Source organism: Chrysochloris asiatica, unplaced genomic scaffold, assembly GCF_000296735.1.
Source record: "Chrysochloris asiatica unplaced genomic scaffold, ChrAsi1.0 scaffold00048, whole genome shotgun sequence".
Lineage (NCBI taxonomy): Eukaryota > Metazoa > Chordata > Mammalia > Afrosoricida > Chrysochloridae > Chrysochloris > Chrysochloris asiatica.
The window spans coordinates 4,348,002-4,366,925 of record NW_006408566.1 but is presented as its reverse complement, the minus strand read 5'-3'; the positions used below and the strand labels follow the sequence as shown (position 1 = coordinate 4,366,925).

At 40.6% G+C, this 18,924-nt stretch overlaps 1 protein-coding gene across 2 annotated transcripts in view; it reads right to left on the bottom strand.

Annotated features, from left to right (window-relative positions):
• The window catches only part of WLS (wntless Wnt ligand secretion mediator), a 166,830-nt gene that overhangs the window by 22,144 nt on the left and 125,762 nt on the right, over positions 1–18,924 (bottom strand). For both annotated transcript variants that reach the window (XM_006862420.1, XM_006862421.1), the window contains 5 exons: positions 13,982–14,150; positions 12,366–12,463; positions 11,969–12,032; positions 9,895–10,038; positions 8,384–8,467 (listed from right to left, as the gene is read on the bottom strand). In XM_006862420.1, the coding sequence (XP_006862482.1) occupies positions 8,384–8,467; positions 9,895–10,038; positions 11,969–12,032; positions 12,366–12,463; positions 13,982–14,150 (559 nt within the window). The remainder of the gene's footprint in view (positions 1–8,383; positions 8,468–9,894; positions 10,039–11,968; positions 12,033–12,365; positions 12,464–13,981; positions 14,151–18,924) is intronic.

Here is an 18,924-nt window from a genome sequence, read left to right as displayed (position 1 = left end):
AGCCTTTGCATAGTCAATAAAGCACAGGAAAACAGCTTTCTGATATTCTCTGCTTTCAGTCAAGATCCATTAGACATTAGCAATGACCCATATTATACTGGGGTCTATATTGTTGTTGTGTTGCTGTGAAGTGCTGTCGAGTCGGTTCTGACTCATAGAGACCCCAAATAGGGTTTTCTAGGAGCAGCTGATGAACTTGAACCACCGATCTTACAGTTCAAATGGCTTTGCAATCTGGGACATTAACCCACTTTGCCACACCAGGACTCAGGATCTATATAGCATGCAATAATATTAAAAATACTATTACAACGGAATCCTGGTGTAGTGCTGCGGGTTAATGCACTGAACTATAAGGTTGGTTTGAACTGTTGGTTCAGTGGTTCAAGCTCACCAGCTAATCCTCAGAAACCCTATACAGGATTGCTATGATCCATAACCGACTTGAAGGCACTTAATAGCAGCAAGTATTGCAAAACAATTTGAAATATCGTGAGCATTACCAATACATGGCATGAAAAGAGCCCATGCTATTAGAACAATGATGCTGACAGACTGCAGGGTTGCCACAAACCTTCAATTTGTTTGTTTGTTTTCTAAAAGTAGTATCTGTGAAATACAATAAAAGAAAGTATATCTATATTCTAATTTTATATATGTCACAGTAACTGGTTAGCATATTGTTGTTGTTGTAAAGTGCCGTCGAGTCAATACCGACCCATAGCGACCCTGTAAGGGTTTCTGAGGAGCAGCTGTTGAGCTTGAACCATCAACCTTCAAGTTCAAATGGCTTTGGAGTCTGACTCATTAACCCACTGTGCCACACCAGGAGGATGACTCATATAATGGAAGGGAAGAGCAATTCTTGATATATGATCTAAAACCACTGCCATCGAGCTGATTCCGGCTCATAGTGACCCTACAGGACAGAACAGAGTGTCTCCTCAGAGTTTCTAAGACTGCAAATTTGTACTGAAGCAGATAGCCTCATCTATTTTTCTTTGGCGCAGTTGGTGGATTTGAACCTCTGATGTTGTGGTTAGCAGGCCAACACATAATCCACTGCACCGCCAGGGCTCTTCCCTGAGAGAGCAATACCTGGAAATACACTCGCATGTTCCCACTGTCATAACATGGGAACACTTCCTTACGTGATGAAGGAGAGAGGGTTAGGTTGGGTGAACTACAGTTAAGATCTAGTATTGACAATTTTGCTGAAATTGATTCTTTCTAGGATTGGCATGACTGAATCACTCGAGGAAATACGCAACTGCATGCCTGGCACACAGTGGTACTCTAGATGTGATGGAAGCAAACGTAAAGGGATGTGTAAGGATGCTATTAGAAATAAATGGAGGTAGAAAGCAGAAAGAGAACATCTCTTAAAAACTACCTGACTGGAAAGTAAAGAGGGAAAAAAATTGCAGCCAATAGAAGTAGGTGAACTGGTGTGGTGCTGTAGGATAAACACTGGGCTGATAACTGCAAAGTCGGCAGTTCAAACCCACCAGTTGTTCTTCGGGAACCCTGTACAAGGTCATAAGTGAGTAAGAACCAACTTGATGGCTCTTAACAACAACAACAAAAGTAGGATAATAATTGCATTTAAAAATGAGAGATGTCAATGAGTAACAAGTGTCATTTCATTTAAGCATTGCTCTTTGTTGTATTCCTGGAATATTACTTTAAGTAAATCTTAAAACAAATGTTAGCAAGGCTAAGAGACTTTTATAATAATAACAAGGATAGTAGTAACATTTATTCAACACAACTGATGTGCCAACCACTAAGTATTTTGTAAGAAATATCTTATTAGGCTTGATGGCAACCCTAAGAGGTACACAGGCAACATTTCAGTTTAACAAATGGGTAAAATAAGGCACAGAGAGGTGAAGTACCTTGCCCATGATTGCTCAAGCTAACTGTTTTGGATCTGACTTTTGAGCAGCATAACTATTACACAGCACAAGAGTAGAAATATTACCTTAAATGGTGGCATCTCTGATGTTAGCATTATGAGTCGACTGGTAGAGTAGTGGTTACGAATCGGGCTGTGAACCACAAGGTCAGCAATTCGATACTACCAGCTGTTCCGTAGGAGAAAGATGAGGCTTTCTACTCCCATAAAGATTTACAGCCTCGGAAACCCAGTATAGGGTCACTATGAGTTGGAACTGACTCCATGGCACATAACAACAACAACTGAGTAAGGAGTCCTGGTGTGGCGCTGTGGGTTAATACGCCAGACTGCAAAGCCATTTGAACTGCAAGGTTGGCTGTTCAAGCTCACCAGCTGCTCCTTGGAAACCCTATACAGGGTCGCTATGTGTTGGAATTGACTTCATCAGTATAGTGGACACTATTTTGCTATGATCCAGAGAGTTATCAATGGCTAATTTTTGGAAGTATATCACCAGGTCTTTCTTTCTAGTCTGGATTAATCTAGAATGTAGTAGATTTTAAACATAATAATGTAAGAGAGAGTATAGATTGACTATATATACAAAACATAATTTTACAGTCGAGCCCCTGGGATTAGATCCTGATCCCACCAAGGCATGTGAGAGCTAAGACTGATGGAGGAAAACAACAGACTCACACTCCTATCTTTTGCTTGCTCTTGGGTGAATGCACACTGCTTAGAATGAAGGGGAGAATTACCCACACTTTTTAATTTGTCGTCTCTAAATGTATTATTTCTTGCTGAGGGCAAAGAGTGAAATCTGCATAAATGAACTGTGTGTATAGTGTAACTCCACTGTTGAGAGACTGGATGGAGCTTTCTTCCTCTCTCCTTGTTCAATTATTCATGCCTGAGACATCCTTAGCTCTGAGCACATTCCCACCAATTCGTACCACAATACCAGCCTCAATAGAGCAGGCTTTGTAAATCTGAATTTCACTAATGCCAAGACAAGGAGTAACAGCCATCCTCTTCTAACTTTCAGAGAGAAAAATCAGGTAACTCCCAAATCCCTCACTCATTCCCCCTGCGCCCCCAAGAAATAAGCCTTATTTCTAAAAGTCTGTTTTTCCTGGTTTTACATTTGAACAATTTACTTTTGTGTGAAACCACCCAATTATACCCCTGGAGCCAAGTGAAGGTCAAATCCTTTTACACCCAGTAGTCTTGACAACCAACATTCCACTTAACAACAAGATATCCAAACCCCAGACACAGGCCCTCTTACTGGAAACGCTTCCTCTGTAACAGAATGAAATGATCGCACACAAAAAGAGCTGGGGGCAGTTTCTCTGGGAGTTTGCTGCATGTGGCTTGACCTGAATGTCAGGCACCTGGGGCTTCCCTTAGTGAAGGTCGGTGACCTTGTCCCCCAGCATTGCACATCTGTTCCCTAATGCCCACCACCTTCACATGGAACGCCACAGCCCCCACCAAAGAAAAGGGGTTGAATAACCAGACTGTGATGTACCATATCTTGGTTGCTATGATTGAGGTCATTAAAATAGTAGGCGTTAAAAGACTGCACCTCAGTCCCTAGCTACAAAGCCTCAAGGTCACTGCATTCCACAGCTTCCTAGGCCTTTCATTCCAGGCCTCAGAGCTTCAATATCCTGGCGAGATCCCCTCGTATTATATTTCATGGGGCTTTAGAATGCAAGCTCTCCAAGCAAGCCTGAGAGGATAATGGGGGTTTTAATACATTCCTTTCACCTAAGGCTGGGATCCATTTCAAAAAGTTGCCCAATAGGTTTTCTTTCAGGTGAGATCATTGCTGAGACATTTCAAAATGACATTAAAAAATAAATCTTCTGAGGACTATATTAATACAGTGCCTGGGACACTGTGAATTATACCTGAAAATGTCTTAGATGTCTATAAATAAGCCTTGGGGGAAAAAAAAAACACCAGCAGGAGGAATGTAAGGAGCTAATGGAATCCAATAGGCCTCAGGGTAAACTGAAATCCACCCTGGGCAGATTGTCCCAGCAGATACAAAACACAAATCCACCGGCTGGAGCCATTTTAGAAAATACTGGGAAATGGAATGCTGTTGATGTTGTTAATGCTTTTGAGTCAGGTTTGACTAATAGTGACTCTGTATAGGGTTTCCGAGGAGAGGCTGGTGAGCTTGAACCACCGACCTTGCAGTTCAAACCACTTTCAGTCCAGAGCGTTAGTTAACCCGAAGCATCTTTTTTCTCCAAAGGAAAGACACAAACTAGCTCCCTTGGAAGAATAGACTCCTTGGCAAACTGATTAAACACAACAGCCTGAAGATCTATCTACTTCTGAAAAACGAGCCACTGAAAACCCTATGGAGCACAGCTGCACTCTGCAACACATGGGGTCACCATGAGTAGAAATAAACTCGATGGCAACCGCTCTATGTGTTGTGAGTCAATATATATAATTAAGCATGCACACGAAAAACCTCGATGGCCTAGAGGTTAGGGGCTTGGCTGCCACAGGAGAAAGATGTGGTAGTTGGTTTTCCTAAAGACTTACAGTCCTGGAAACTCTAAGGGTGCAGTTCTCCTCTGTCCTGTAGGGGTCGCCATAGGTCAGAATCGACTCGACAGCATGGGTTTTGTTTGTGCTTGGTTTTAAGAATGTTCATGGTTAATTCTGGCAGCATTTAGCCTTAAAGACCAGCAAAATGTGCCTGTTGACTTCAGCTGGATGGAGCTTTCAGAAGAGACAAGAGAGTAGATTGGAGTGTGGGGAGAATGACCTGTACTTCATACAGTGGTAAACACATGTTGTTGTTGTTAAGTGTCCTCGAGTCAATTCCAACCCATAGCAACCCTGTACAGGGTTGCTGAGGAGCAGCTGGTGAGCCTGAACTGCCAACCTTGCAGTTCAAACGACTTTGCAGTCTGATGCATTAGCCCACAGCACCATACCAGGACTCCAAACACATGTGTCAGGATAAAAATGCCCTTGCTGCCTAGCTTCATGAGAACTTATCTTAGAATATTGCCTTTTATTCCTGGACCCATCTTATTTGAGCTTCTGTCTCTCCAGGAAGTGCTTTACAGAACTAGGGTTATTAATGCCACGGTGCATTAGGAAGGGCTGGAGAGACTGGAGAGCATTTGGACCACACTAGGGAACTAACCATGAATAGGCCATGCTTCAGACACATGACATGTTTGAATATGGGTGGTTGAGCCTCAGCTGGTTGAATAAAAAACTCATTCAGAATTTGAAATATTTTTACTACATTTGGAGTCGAGAGTAAAGTTTCCAAGGTTATTTATATAAACAAATAGCCTGGAACAAATACAGCACTGTTAGAGATCAAAGCAGATGTGAACAGAACTTTTGAGTCTGTCTATCTATCTATCTATCTATCTATCTATCTATCTATCTATCTATCTATCTATCTATCCATCCTGGTGTGGCTCCATGGGTTAATACGCTGGACCGCTAAGTCAGTATGAACAGCAAGATTGGTGGTTCAAGCTCACCAGCTGCTACTCAGAAACTCAGAACAGACTCAACGGTACTTAACAACATGTATATACATAGTGGTTATGTGCCAGCAAGTCAGTTCCAACCCATAACAACTCAATATAGGATTTCCGAGACTATAAATCTTTATGGGAGCAGAAAGCCTCATCTTTCTCCCTGGGAGGGGCTTGTACATTTAAACTGCTGACCTTGCGGTTAACAACCCAAGTCATAACCCACTATACACTATCAGAGCTGCATATTTATTTGACTTTTCCATTCCCTGTACCCATCAATAGAGTTGACAACACTTACTCTCTAAAAAGTACAGCCACCAGGGCTCTAACCAGTTAACTAGATGCCATCAAGTTGTTTCAACTCATAGAGACCCATGTTATAGAAACTTACTGTATTCTCTTTGGCAAGACATTCAAACTTCTTGCTATTCATAATAGCACAGCTATTCACATGTTTACAATGTGCTATGTACACTCTGCAGAGCACACTGCAAGCATTACTTCATTTGACCCGTACACCTACCTACCTTCTGCTCTGGTATTACTGTTAATACTCATTTAAAAAGACAAGGAAATAAAATTTTAGAAAGGTAAAATACTCTATCTGAAGCATCACCAGCTGGAATACAAGTGGAAAGTGTCTCTAGGGCCATTCTATTTCCTATGCTAGCAAACTGGGATACTAATTCCTACCCTACTTATCTTACAAGATTTTGTAACGTGCAAATGAATGATAGATACGTTAGATTTAAACAGTGCTTCCCACTTTTGAAAACAAGTTGCCAATGTTTTTAAATCATCAGCATTACTGTTATTAGGATTTCTACTATTGCAGAACTTTGAGTTTTGGAAAATAACTAGTGTGGAAAGATCAAGTTCTACAAAGGGGATTTTTGAATTACTCTTCATGTTTAAGAGGCAATATAATTAGGGACTTTTGAATTACTTTTCTTGTTTAACAGACAATATAATTACTCAGAATGGCTGATGATCTGTCCAGTGGTCTATGATGTTAATGGTTAGATAGGGATGAAATGAAATTAACACATTGCTTGTTAGCATTTGCTACAGGCCTTTAAACATTTATTCTCTTAAGTAAATGGAATATGCCTCCTTCAATCTGGCTGTAAGCTTTTCATTTACTTAACAACTTTTTCTCTTCCTAGGACTGCAGTGAAAGGTAAATTCAGCCTACCTCTTCTAGTCAATAACAAGTCTCCAATTGCTGTTGCTAGATGCCATCAGTTCCGACTCACAGTGATCCTGTGCACCACAGAATGACACAGTGCGGGATCCGTTACCATCATCACAACTGCTGTTTGGGAACACAACATTCTGTCACCATGTCACTCCATCTTGTTGGGGGTCTTCCTCTTTTTCTCTGATCTTACACTTTTCCAAGAATGATACTGTTCTCTAGAGACTGGTCCCTCCTGGAATATATCCAAAGTATGAGAGACAAAGTCTTGCCATCCTCACTTCTAAAGAACATTCTGGCTATACTTCTTCCAAAACAGATTTGTTTGCTTTTCCATCAGTCCATGGTACTGTCAATATTCTTTGCCAATACCTTAATTCAAATGCATGGATTATTCTATGGTCTTTTTAATTCAATGTCCAATTTTCACATGCATATGAGGCAATGAAAAATATAGTGGCTTGGGTCAGGCATACCTTAGTCCTCAAACTGGCACCTTTTCTTTTTAACACTTTAAAGAGATCTTGTGTAGCAGGTTTGCCTAAGGCACTATGTCATTTGATTTCTAGACTATTGCTTCCAGGGGTGTTGACTGTGCATCCAAGCAAAATGGTTTCTTTGGCAATGGTTTCTATCTTTTCTCTATCACAATGTTATTTATTGGTCCAGTGGTTAGGGTTTTTATTTTCTTTACATTGAGGTACAATCCATACTGAAGGCTGTGGTCTTTGATCTGTTTCACTGAGTATTTCAAGTTCTCTTTGATTCCAGAAAGCAAGGTTGGATCATCTGCATATCACAAGTTGTTAATGAATCTTCCTCTAATCTTGATGCCACATTCCTCTCCATGGAATCCAGCTTCTTTCCGATTATCTGCTCAGCATACAGATCGAATAAATCTGGTGAAAGGATACAACCCTAGTGCCCACCTTTCCTGGTTATAAACCATTCAGGACCTCCTTGTTCTGCTCTAATGCCTGCCTTTTAGCCTAAGTAAAGTTTCCTTGTGTGCACAATTAAGTTGTGAGTTGTTGTCATTAGCCGACATCAAGAATGGCAACCCCATGCATAAGCATGTTGATCCATAGGTTTTTCTCTGGCTGGTTTTCAAAAGTGGACTGCCAGGCCTTTCTTCCTTGTCTTAGTTTGGAAGCTCCACTGAAACCTGGTCAGCGTCAACGTAACACACAAAGCTCCACTGGTAGATGAGTCGTAACTGCACTTGAGATACATGCAGAAGAACTGAACCAGACAGAAGGATAAATTCTACCACTGAACCACCATTTTCCCTCGTCTCAGATGGTTGTTGTTTAGTGCCGTTGAGTAGGTTCTGACTCATAGCAACCCTGTATAGGGTTTCTGAGGAGCAGTCGATGGATTTGAACCTTTGATATTGTGGTTAGCAGTCCAGTGTGTTCACATTACTGTGCTACACCAGGATTCCAAGTCCTAGATTGTTGTTGTTAAGTGCCATAGAGTCTGTTCCAACTCATAACAACCCTATATGGGCTATCTGAAGAAGGGCTGGTAAGCTGGAACCACCAACCTTGCAGTACAAACCGACCTTGCAGTCCAGCGCATTAACCCGCAATGCCATATCAGGACTCTAAGTCCTAGATTAAAACAGTCTAAATACACATGGTTTCATCAGCTGTCCAGACTGATCCTTTCCCCAGTAGTTCTCTACTGAGTACACAGTAGAGAGCTCTTCAGCATAATTCTTATCCTGACATCCCAGGGTCCACTTACCTGACTAACTATGAAGAAGATGACAGTCATAGCAGCACAGGCCAAGGTGATTAGCATGAGGAACTTAAACCTGAAAATCAGCCCCTAATAAGAAAGAGGGAAAAAGACAGCTTAATATTCTATCAGCAGCACCAGTCCTTAATGCAATATATTAATCTATGAAAAGCTAATAAATAATAACAATGATAAAACACTATGACATCAAATCCCTAGAAGAAAACAATTTCACGAAGTAGTATTTCTCCTGCAGACGTGAATGTGACTGACACATTTCTTGAGCCAAATATTTCCTATGTTCTTATCTCACATGAAACAGCAATACCAGCGCCTGGCAAATTATATTCACAGCATGTTGGAAAGCTGCTAATTTCCCTGCTAAGCTGGTTATGCCTCTCTGCAAGAGTTCAAAGTTACCAAATCCAAGTTTTCTGCAGTTGTAATAAAATTCTGCTCCAGTGAACACAAAGAAATGTGCATATTCATCAGCATAAAGTAGACTGAGTTGGGTTTTTTCTCCTGTATCTCCTACTCTGGGGACAGACATGTCTCAGAAAGTGCGTGTGACTGAGTGCCCAGTTTAAGGGAACCTGTGTCTCAGGGAGGGACACCTATTATTTAGTGGCTAGTGTGGCTCTATGGGTTAATGCGCTGGACTGCAAAGTCAGTTTGAACCACAAGACGGTTGAACCTTGAGCAGTTCAAGCTCACTAGCTGCTCCTTGGAAACAGAATATTCATTCTGTTATACATGAGGTATCTGTACCCTGCACCATTCTCCATGATCACTGGGGTGCTGAGTCAGAGTGGACTCAATGGCAACTGACAGCAATGTTTGCAGCTACACTGCATATAAAAACCCGTGGCTCTGCAGTGTCTGCTCCCCTTTTGACGGAGTAATTAGGCCAGCGTCTCTAAGGGCAGCCACTTAGGCATGAGCCCAAGACATTCTCCAGCGATCAAAATTATGCTGTCTGCATTAGGGATTTGAGGATGTTAAGTGTTTTCTCTTGAATGAAATGCACAATTTGCACACTGAGATTACTGAACTCTATTTTGAACACCTGCTGTATATTTTAGGGAAAACGTGGCCAATTCGACTTACAGAGTCAAGCAGGCCACCTGTGTCGATCTCAAGTCCTTAAGACTGATTCTTGGTGGAGAACCTTGATCAAAGCCTTACCCCAAACCTACCATAGTCAAATGTCCCATAGATTATGCTCCTGCATTCCTTCCTAATGTCGAACAACCTGCTGAACAAGTTTACTCCTTACTGGGGACAGAGAGAAATTTATACCATGGGAAACGCCATGGTTTAGATGGGCTGGTTAGGTGTTTCTCAGATTAAGAATTAGCCTTGAATTTTATTTACAGATATCACATGAGAATTTCAACATGATCTGAACAAAGACACTTTTCAGTGTCCAATGTGTGTTTGTGTCTGTGTTTACACATCTAGGCAGGAGATGAGATATTGAGGACCAGTTCCAGAATGATCCAATAGACTTTGCTCACCTCATAGTGCAGCCGCCGGACCTTGCTCATGGCCGGCAGGCTAGACTGCTTCCCACTGATGTTCCGGAACACCTGAAACACCATGAAGCACAGAAACAGGAAATAGAGGCAGAGGCAGATCCCAGCCACAATGATGAAGGCCATCTGATGGTGTTCAGTAAAGGAAACGGCACACGAGCCAAGGACACATGCTGAAAGGGCACAAGCACTTATCACCAGCTCTGCTAGCCATGTTCTTTTGTCTCCAAAGATTCACGCAGTTTTCAAGGAGACAAAATGTTCAACACTGGAATTCTAATGGCAGCTAGAGCGAGAGGTTTTCTGACACAATAGTACCACAGAGGGGAGTCCTGGAAGACTTTCTACAGCCAAGTAAGAAGAGGAATGGGACTTTGCTTGTTAGGAATACAGACTTTATAGAGTCCACTTTAGGCCTTTTAACAATTCCCCAGAAAATTCATATGCACAATAAAGTGGGAAAAGACTAAGATGGTAGATGCTAGTTGTTAACTATTCAACAGGTTAAAAGCTACACTGAAATCACGACAAAAGACCACATCTCAAATATATGAAATCAGTTTTTCCCAGGACTAAGAAACCAAGTATGTTTGGCAACCTTTGATGGTTTAGGTTGGTAAAACCATGGAGTTTTATAATTATGAAATTAAGATGGGTCCTGAATTATGGGGAGGAGTTGGGGTTGGGCCTGTTGGAATCCCTGGGGCATGGGATTGAAGGTCATGAACTAAAATCAAGGATGAAGTACTGTATATATATATATATATATATATATATATATATATAGTCATCATAGAAAGTCTTATCAAATGGAGTAGGATGCATGGCACAGGGAGGGGTGTGTAACATTTCAGACCTAATGAGAACTGTCATTAGAGCCAAATAGAGCATCACCAAGTCTTGGGGAAGAGCATGCTGGCTTGGGAGGCCGGTGACCTGACTCCAGTGCTCCTCTACAACAACTTCAGGACCCGGTCCTAGTTGGTGAGATGGTAACATGCTCAAATACCAGCCCAAAAGTTGGCCTTTTAAACCCACCCAGAAGTGCCTTAAAGCCAGATCTGACGATCTCTTCTGAAAGGTCACAGCCTTGAACATTCTACTCTGCATACATGGGGTCTCCATGAGTTGGAATCTATACAACAAAAGGTTGAAATACACTTAACAGTGTAAATATACCCTTGGCTGTGCAGCTAACAGTTTTTGGTGATAGATGAAGAAAGGAAATTGAATTCTCTCATCTTTAAAAAAAAAACAAAAAACAAAAAAACATTTCCCAAATTCAGTGTGCTCACAAAGTTCGTATGACAGTAAGAAAACCAATATAATCAAGGGAGTCGGATAAAGCGCATTTACTAGCGCACATCATTACCCATCAAGGAAAAGCCTAACCCAAGCTGTTCTCGCCTCTCCAGAGGAGAGTCTTTTTCTCCCCAAGCATTTAACTTATTATTCAGGGAGATAAAATATTTAAATCCAGCATCCTAAAAAGGATAAGCAAAGACTGTCGCTTCTGCTTCATGGAGATGAGTCACACAGAGTTTACACCAACCAACCAGAAGCCTCAGCAAGTCCTCTGGAACTAATCACCTTAGCCTTATCTCCACTCAGTCTCAGGCATGAATAGCAGCAGCACGGCATGCCAACATGCCAAGGTCACTTTAAGAAGCCTCAAACACAGATGACTTCAGAAACAGGCTCTCACTCGGGGGCCTGCAGATGAACCTACGTGGCTCTAGGGAAAAGCTAGTCATGCTTCAGTCTCAGGTAAACAAGTGTATAATAGGTAATTTAGACAGGTTGTGGGAATACCAGACTCTGATCTCTCTACCGTGGGGATGTGCTTCAACCTCCCATTCTGCCTGCCTCACACCCAGGCTTGAGAGCAGGCCTGAATTCTTCTCCTTATTTGCTTTAACTGTGTTGTTATCATTGGTCTGAAGATCAAAGCTCTAGCTGAGCCCATATGGAAAGCATCAGCAATGACTTAGAAAATGATCTTGGGGACCAGAAGGCTATGGGAAGAAATAAAACTAAGCCCAACAAGGAAGGATACAGCCAGCTCTGTTCCAACATCTGTAGTCCAGATACTGTAGAAAGGATTCGTGAGTTGTACCCCTCTACAAAGAGAAACAAGATGGAAAGGCAAAACACAATTCATAATAAGGCAAAGGAGGGAATGTTCCTTGTTACATATTCCTAACTTTGCAGCTGGGGGTAGGAGTTGTGTTTAGACTAAAGAATGTGACAGAGAACCTAAAGAAAAGGAAGCATTTAGAATATGACCAGTCCAAATGTTTTGCATCTGTAACAACTTTGTCTCTGATTCTACAACAATCAGTATCTGTGGATGTGACCAATATCAAACTCTTTCACGCCAAAGCAAATATGTATGATTACCAATCTGCTTTGGGAATACTCCTAAAGAGACAGGAGTGGAAATTTCAGCTCACCTCTCACACATATCAAATATGAAGAGGCAGAAAGAGCCAACAGCAATCGGTCCGACTTGTTTCCAGTACCCTGCGATGTGATTCCGCTCATGTTGATCCTGAGGAAAACCCATTGAGACATGAGATAGGAGAAGAGCAAAGCAATTCTACAGGTGAATTAGTCATTCAAACACCTACTGCTGACCACCTATTGTGTATTAGGCACCATGCTAGATTCGACATATAAGAATGAATAAGATAAAAACCCTCTGTTCTTAAGAAGCTCATTTTCTTTAGAGGAATCTGACACATAAACAGACAGTTACAAAACCCATTGGCAAGGACACCGATAGCAATCAGAATAGGATGCTATGGGGACAAAAGAAAGGCGTTGTACTCAGGCTAGGGAAGTTTTGTAGTCATGCAGAGTTAAATCCATATGTGATGCATAACTTTGGAAGTAAAGGTATTTGCCAAGGTGGGTGGTCCTCATAGAACCAAATAACTCTGAGGTATTAAAACATGCCAAGTATAAGAGGTCTCCTATAACAAAAAAATATACATATTTTTTCTCCTTATCATCATTAAAATTAAGAATGATTCTTCATGATGCACAAAGACACTTGTTGTTGTTGTTATGTGCCATGGAGTTGGTTCCGACTCATAGAGACCCTGTACAGGGTTTCTGAGGCTGTAAATCTTTACGGGAGCAGAAAGCCTTATCTTTCTCCCATGGAACAGCTGATAGTTTTGAATTGCTGACCATGAGGTTTGCAGCCCAATTCATAAGAGCTAAAAAACGTGAGAGTGGGAAAATTGAGAAAGGTAAAAGACATGTCTTAGCTTTCAAGCGGGGCCCTGGTGGGACAGTTTACACCAGCTCCTTATGGGGCATTCCCAGGCCAGATGTCCTGCTGCCATGCCAGCATCCCCTCCACTGTGCCAAGGGTTGAAGCTCAATGAGTCATTGTTGGAGGACACTTATGTGGAGGCCAGCAGTAAGCAGAAGCTCTCTGTCCTCTCACACTGCTTTCCTGGGAAGCCTGCAAGTCTACAGTACAATAATCAAACCATAAGGAATTTAAAATCAGGGGAGCCATGTGCCTGACAGGAAAATCAAGCTCCAGATGGCATATTGCCTTACCCACAATGTGATGATGGCACCATTTTAATTTTTGCCTATAGACCTTAAATCATTTTGAAACATGGTTTGGAATCTGTGAAAACCGATGATGAGACTAGTGAAGTCAGTAGTTTTGGCCACCTCACAAACTACCAGATGGGAAAGAGCCATGCCATGTTCTCTGGAGGCTAACTTGATCCTGGGGATAAGGAAAGCTGACACCCAATCTATGTCAAAGGAAAAGAAATCATCATCATCATCAACTGTGTGTTTATCCTCTTCAAAGGATTTTGTTACCATTTATCTTATTTAATTTTCACCTACAAATTAGACCTTTTAATCTCATTTTATAGCTGACTCAGGACATTTAAAGTCCCTTGTCCAGGCCACTCGACTAGTAGATGGTGAATGGTAAAGGAGAATTTGAACCAGAGGGTCCGAGTCCAGATCTCCACAGCTAGAGCTGAGACAGAGGGCTGATGATATCAGTTCAGCAGCCCACACGGGCTCTTACCATCATGTGCTCGCCACAGAAGATGATCCAAAAGGAGAGAAGCATTGCATAGAAGATGCCCTGTCGAATGTCACCGAACAACAACATCCAGGTCCAGTCAAATCCAATTGAAAACCATTCCACTGGAATGTTGATAAAAGTCATGGAGATCCCAAGAGCAAAGATGACTCTGATGGTGAGAACATACCAGGAAAACCCTCTTTATTCATCTGGGAGGCAGGTTTTTTAAATTTAAAAACCAGTTTTGGGAACTGACATCTTACGTATTGGGACCAAAGCCATAGGACCATGTTCTAGTTCTCACAAGAGATGCAAAATGTCCTATTTAGCTAGCACCACTGGTTATGAGTCGGAACCAAACTCCACAGCACATAACAACAACAACTACAACATAAAGGGTTACTTCCGGGTTTCTGATTTTGAAACCTAATCTCCATAATTCCTCAAACTTTTATTCCAGAACTGTTTCAAATGAAGACCTTCCCACAATGCTTTTTGCTCTCCCTTGACTTCTTAAGCAGATCTCACTGAATATAACTGTCTTCTCATAGGGACTCAAAATCATCATTAACCTAATTATTATGAACAGGCATTATTACTATGAGAGCCTCCGCAACTATGAATTACATAAGCATATTTATTTCAATTAAAAAATGACACAAAATATCTATGAGATATAAATTCTTCTGGCTGCTTGTTTTAATTTCTGTTTCTCACTCACTACTTACCCACCCTCATCATACTATTGAAGTTGCCACTTGTCTTTTATATCACAATACCATTCACGATGTCACTCATTTGTTCATGATTTAATTCAGTGCCATGCAATACATGTTTATGCTGTGTTGGGTATCATGTCAGGGCTATAGATGACTAAATAAATACAACTGTTCTTCTACTTATGCAGCTGCCATTTAGTGGGGGAGACGGTAAGAGACAACTGAAAGAGTGTGACAGTAAAGTGACAGAAGTGAGAACAGAAAGTGAGCTGAGTGGTGTGTCGAGCTGAGGTAGATGGGAAAGGACATTCTAAGAAGAGACAAGAACCTAGATGAAGGAAAACAGGTCTGAAATAGCCTAGAGCATTTGGGGATCTACAGGTAGCACTTGTTAGACTATGACAGGAAGTAAGGCCAGAGAAGAAAAACAGTTGAAATCATGAAGCATTTCATGTGTTGCATTATGGAATCTGACATTTCTCTTGAAGGGACTAAGGATCAATAAGATGTTTAAAGATGGAATGACATGATTCTTTGATTACCTCCTACAACAAATATTTATTGAACACATGCTGTTGTTTATTGTTAAGTGCTGGCAAGCCGGTTCTGACTCATAACAACCCTGTATGGGGGTTCCGAAGAGTGGCTGGTAGGTTTGAACTGCCAACCTTGTGGTTAGCAGTCAAGTGCTTATCCTACAGTGCCACACCAGGACTACTATGTGTCACTTACTATTGCAGATGGTGAGGATATAGTAGTGAACAAAATAACAAAGTAGACATGGATCCTGCTTTTGTAAGAACATTTTGATGGGGTGAGAAGAAAGGCCAATAAGTAAAGAATAAGCATGAAGAAGAAAAATAAAGCAAGGTGCTATTTGATATATGGTACACAGGAAAAGCCTTTAGGGTAAGAGACATGGCAGCAGGGAAGGAAATGAGGAACTGAGTCACAAAGACACCAGGGAAAGGGCATTTTAGATGAAGAACAGAAAGTGCCGCTCCTCAGCAGAGAGCATACCAGACATGTTTGAACACCATGAAGGAAGCTGGTGGGTGGTAGAGAGGATCATAGATAAGATCAGAGATGGCATGGGATCAGATCATGAAGGGCTTGGCAGGCTAGGGCACAGGAGATGAAAAGTCAGAAAAGAGCTTTGAGCAGGAGCAATACAATCTGATTTACACTTGAAAACAATCAAAGTGAATAGACTGTAGAGAAGCAAATGGAAGGAAATGATGGGAAGGTTAGATTAGGTGGATAGCAGTGGAAACAGTGCAATTTCTTGGTAGAATGGATGGTGTGCATGAAATGAAAAAGGCAAAACGCAAGGATGACCTCTAAATTTCTAGTCTGAGCAACTGGAAGGAAGGAGTTGCCATTTGCTAAAATGAGGAATCCTGGGGAAAGAGCAGGCTTGAATTGGAAAGGATTTAAGTGTTGCTTTTTATACTCTTACATGTTATTTTTTCATTTCAAGTGGAGATGTTAAGGAACTGCCTGCATATTTGGGTCTAGAGTTGGAAGACTTTGGAATGAAGGCATAAATTAAGTCATTAGAGCATCTTGTTCCTAAGTTCCATTGAGAGTTGGTTCCAACTCATAGCGACTGTATAGGGTATAGATAATTCTCAGAGCCATGAGACTAGATGAGATAATCTGGACCGTGCAGTGGTTACAAATCAGGCTATGAACCGTAAGGTCAGCAGTTCAAAACTACCAGCTGTTCCGCGGGAGAAAGATGAGGCTTTCTGCTCCCATAAAGATTTATAGCCTCAGAAAACCTGTACAGGATCACTGTGAGTCAGAACCGACTCCACGGCACATAACCACCACCACCACCAATAAAGAAAAGCAGTACAAGAACAGAAACCAGGCTTCAAGGTTTAAGAGGCTGGAAAGATGTGAGGAAACAGTAATAAAGAAAAACTGAAGGTCACTGAGAGAGAAAGATGACCAAGGATCTCCAAGAAGCTAGTTCTTCAGAAGGATTAATAAAATTGACAAACCACTGTCAAATCTAAAAAAAGATAAGAAGGTTAAGATGCGAATGACACGAATAAGAAATTATATGGTTGAAATCACAACAGAACCAACAGAAATAAAAGGATAATAACACAATACTACTAAGAACTGTACTCCAACAAATTTGAAATGGACAAATCTACCTAAGCTAACTCAGACTGAAATAGAAAACTTGAACAGACCTTAACAAAAGAAGAAATTGATCAAATCATTAAAAAAAACAAACCCAACAACAAAAAACAAAAAGGCCAGACCTAGATGGCTTTACTGTTAAACTACTCCAGAAAATTGGAAAGGACAGAAAACTCCCAAATTCATTTTCTGGAGCAGCATAGTGGTTACAGATTGGGCTGCGAACCTTAAGGTCAGCAGTTCAAAACTACCAGCTGTTCTGTGGGAGAAAGATGCAGATTTCTGCTCCCGTAAAGATTTACAGCCTCCGAAAACCTGTACAGGGTCGCTATGAGTCGGAACCAACTCCACGGCACATACCAATAACAACAACATAACCCTAATACCAAAACATGGCAAAGACATCATGCAAAAAGAACACAGATGCAAAAAGTCTTAACAAAATCCTAACCTAGAGTATCTAACAACATATCATAAAACAAAAAACAATACATCATGGCCAAATGGGATTCATACCAGGAATGCATGGATAATTCAATATTAGCATAGTGTAATCAATTACATAAATAAACCAAAGGAAAAGAATCATATCATATCAATTGATGCAGAAAAAGCATTTGACAATATGCAACATTCATTCTTGGTAAAAATACTCAGGGAACAGAGATAAATTTCTCAATATAGTTAATGGCATATAACTCTCAATATCACTCTCAATGGGAGAAACTGAAGACACTCCTTTGAGAACAGGAACCACACAAGACTTCCCATTATCACCACTTCTAATCAATGCTGTACTGAAAGTCCTAGCCAGAGCTATATGGCAAGAAAGTGAAATTAAAGGCATCCAAACTGACAAAGAAGAAGTAAAATTCTATTTATAGATGATATGATCCTATACTTGTTGCTGTCGTTGCATGCTGTCAAGTCAGTTCTGTCTCACGGCAACCCTGTCTGAAAGCAGCTGTCTGAGAGCAGAAGCCCAAGAACAGCTGATGGGCTTGAACTGCCGACCTTGTGGTTACCAGTTTCATGCTAATCCTACAACATCACACCAGGACTTATCTTATACTAAGAAAATCCTAAATATTCAGCAAGGAAATTATTGGAACTCATCGAAAGAATCAGCAAAGTGGCAGGGTATAAGATCAACATATAAAAAGCAGGTAGATTCCTTTACACTTTTTATAAAGACAATTTTGAGAAGGAAATCAGGAAAACAATGCCATTTACAATAGCTAACCAGAAGATGAAATACTTAGGAATAAATTTAACTTGAGAAACAAAAACTTACGTAACAAAAACTATAAAACACTATTACAAGAAACCAAAAGACTTACAAAATAGTATAAAATATACTATGCTTGTGGATAGAAAGATTTAACATTGTGAAAATGTAAACAGTACCCAAAGCAAAGTATAGATATAATGCAATCCCAATACAAATTCCAGCATCATTCTTTAAAGATATGGAAAAACTCATCACTAACCTTATACAGAAAGGAAAGAGACCCCAGAGAAGCAAAGTGACTTTGAGTAAGCAAAGCATTACTAAAAAGAAGAACAAAGTAAGAGACCTCTCATTTCCCAATATTAAAACCTAATATACAGCCACAATAATCAAAACAGTCTGATACTGGTACAACCAAAGACACATCGATTAATGGAACAGAATTGAGAACATAGAAGTAAATCCACTCACCTACAATCTTTGACAAAGATCTTTTAAATAGGGTCAAAAGACATTAAATGGGGAAGACATAGTTTCTTCAGCAAATGGTGCTAGCAAAACTGTAAACCCATTTACAGAAGAATGAAGCAAGATGCATATTTCACACCATAGCCCAAAACAAACTCAAAGTAGATTAAATAACAAAATGTAAAACCTAGAACTATAAAGTTCATCAAGGAAAAATAGGGACAAATTTAGCACACTGATACATGGAATAAATATCAAAGATAACTAAAAACACACAACATCAGAAGATAATAATAGCTGACCGGATAGATAAAATCGATGAGTGGGACATACTAAAAATTAAAAACTTATGTACATCAAAAGACTTC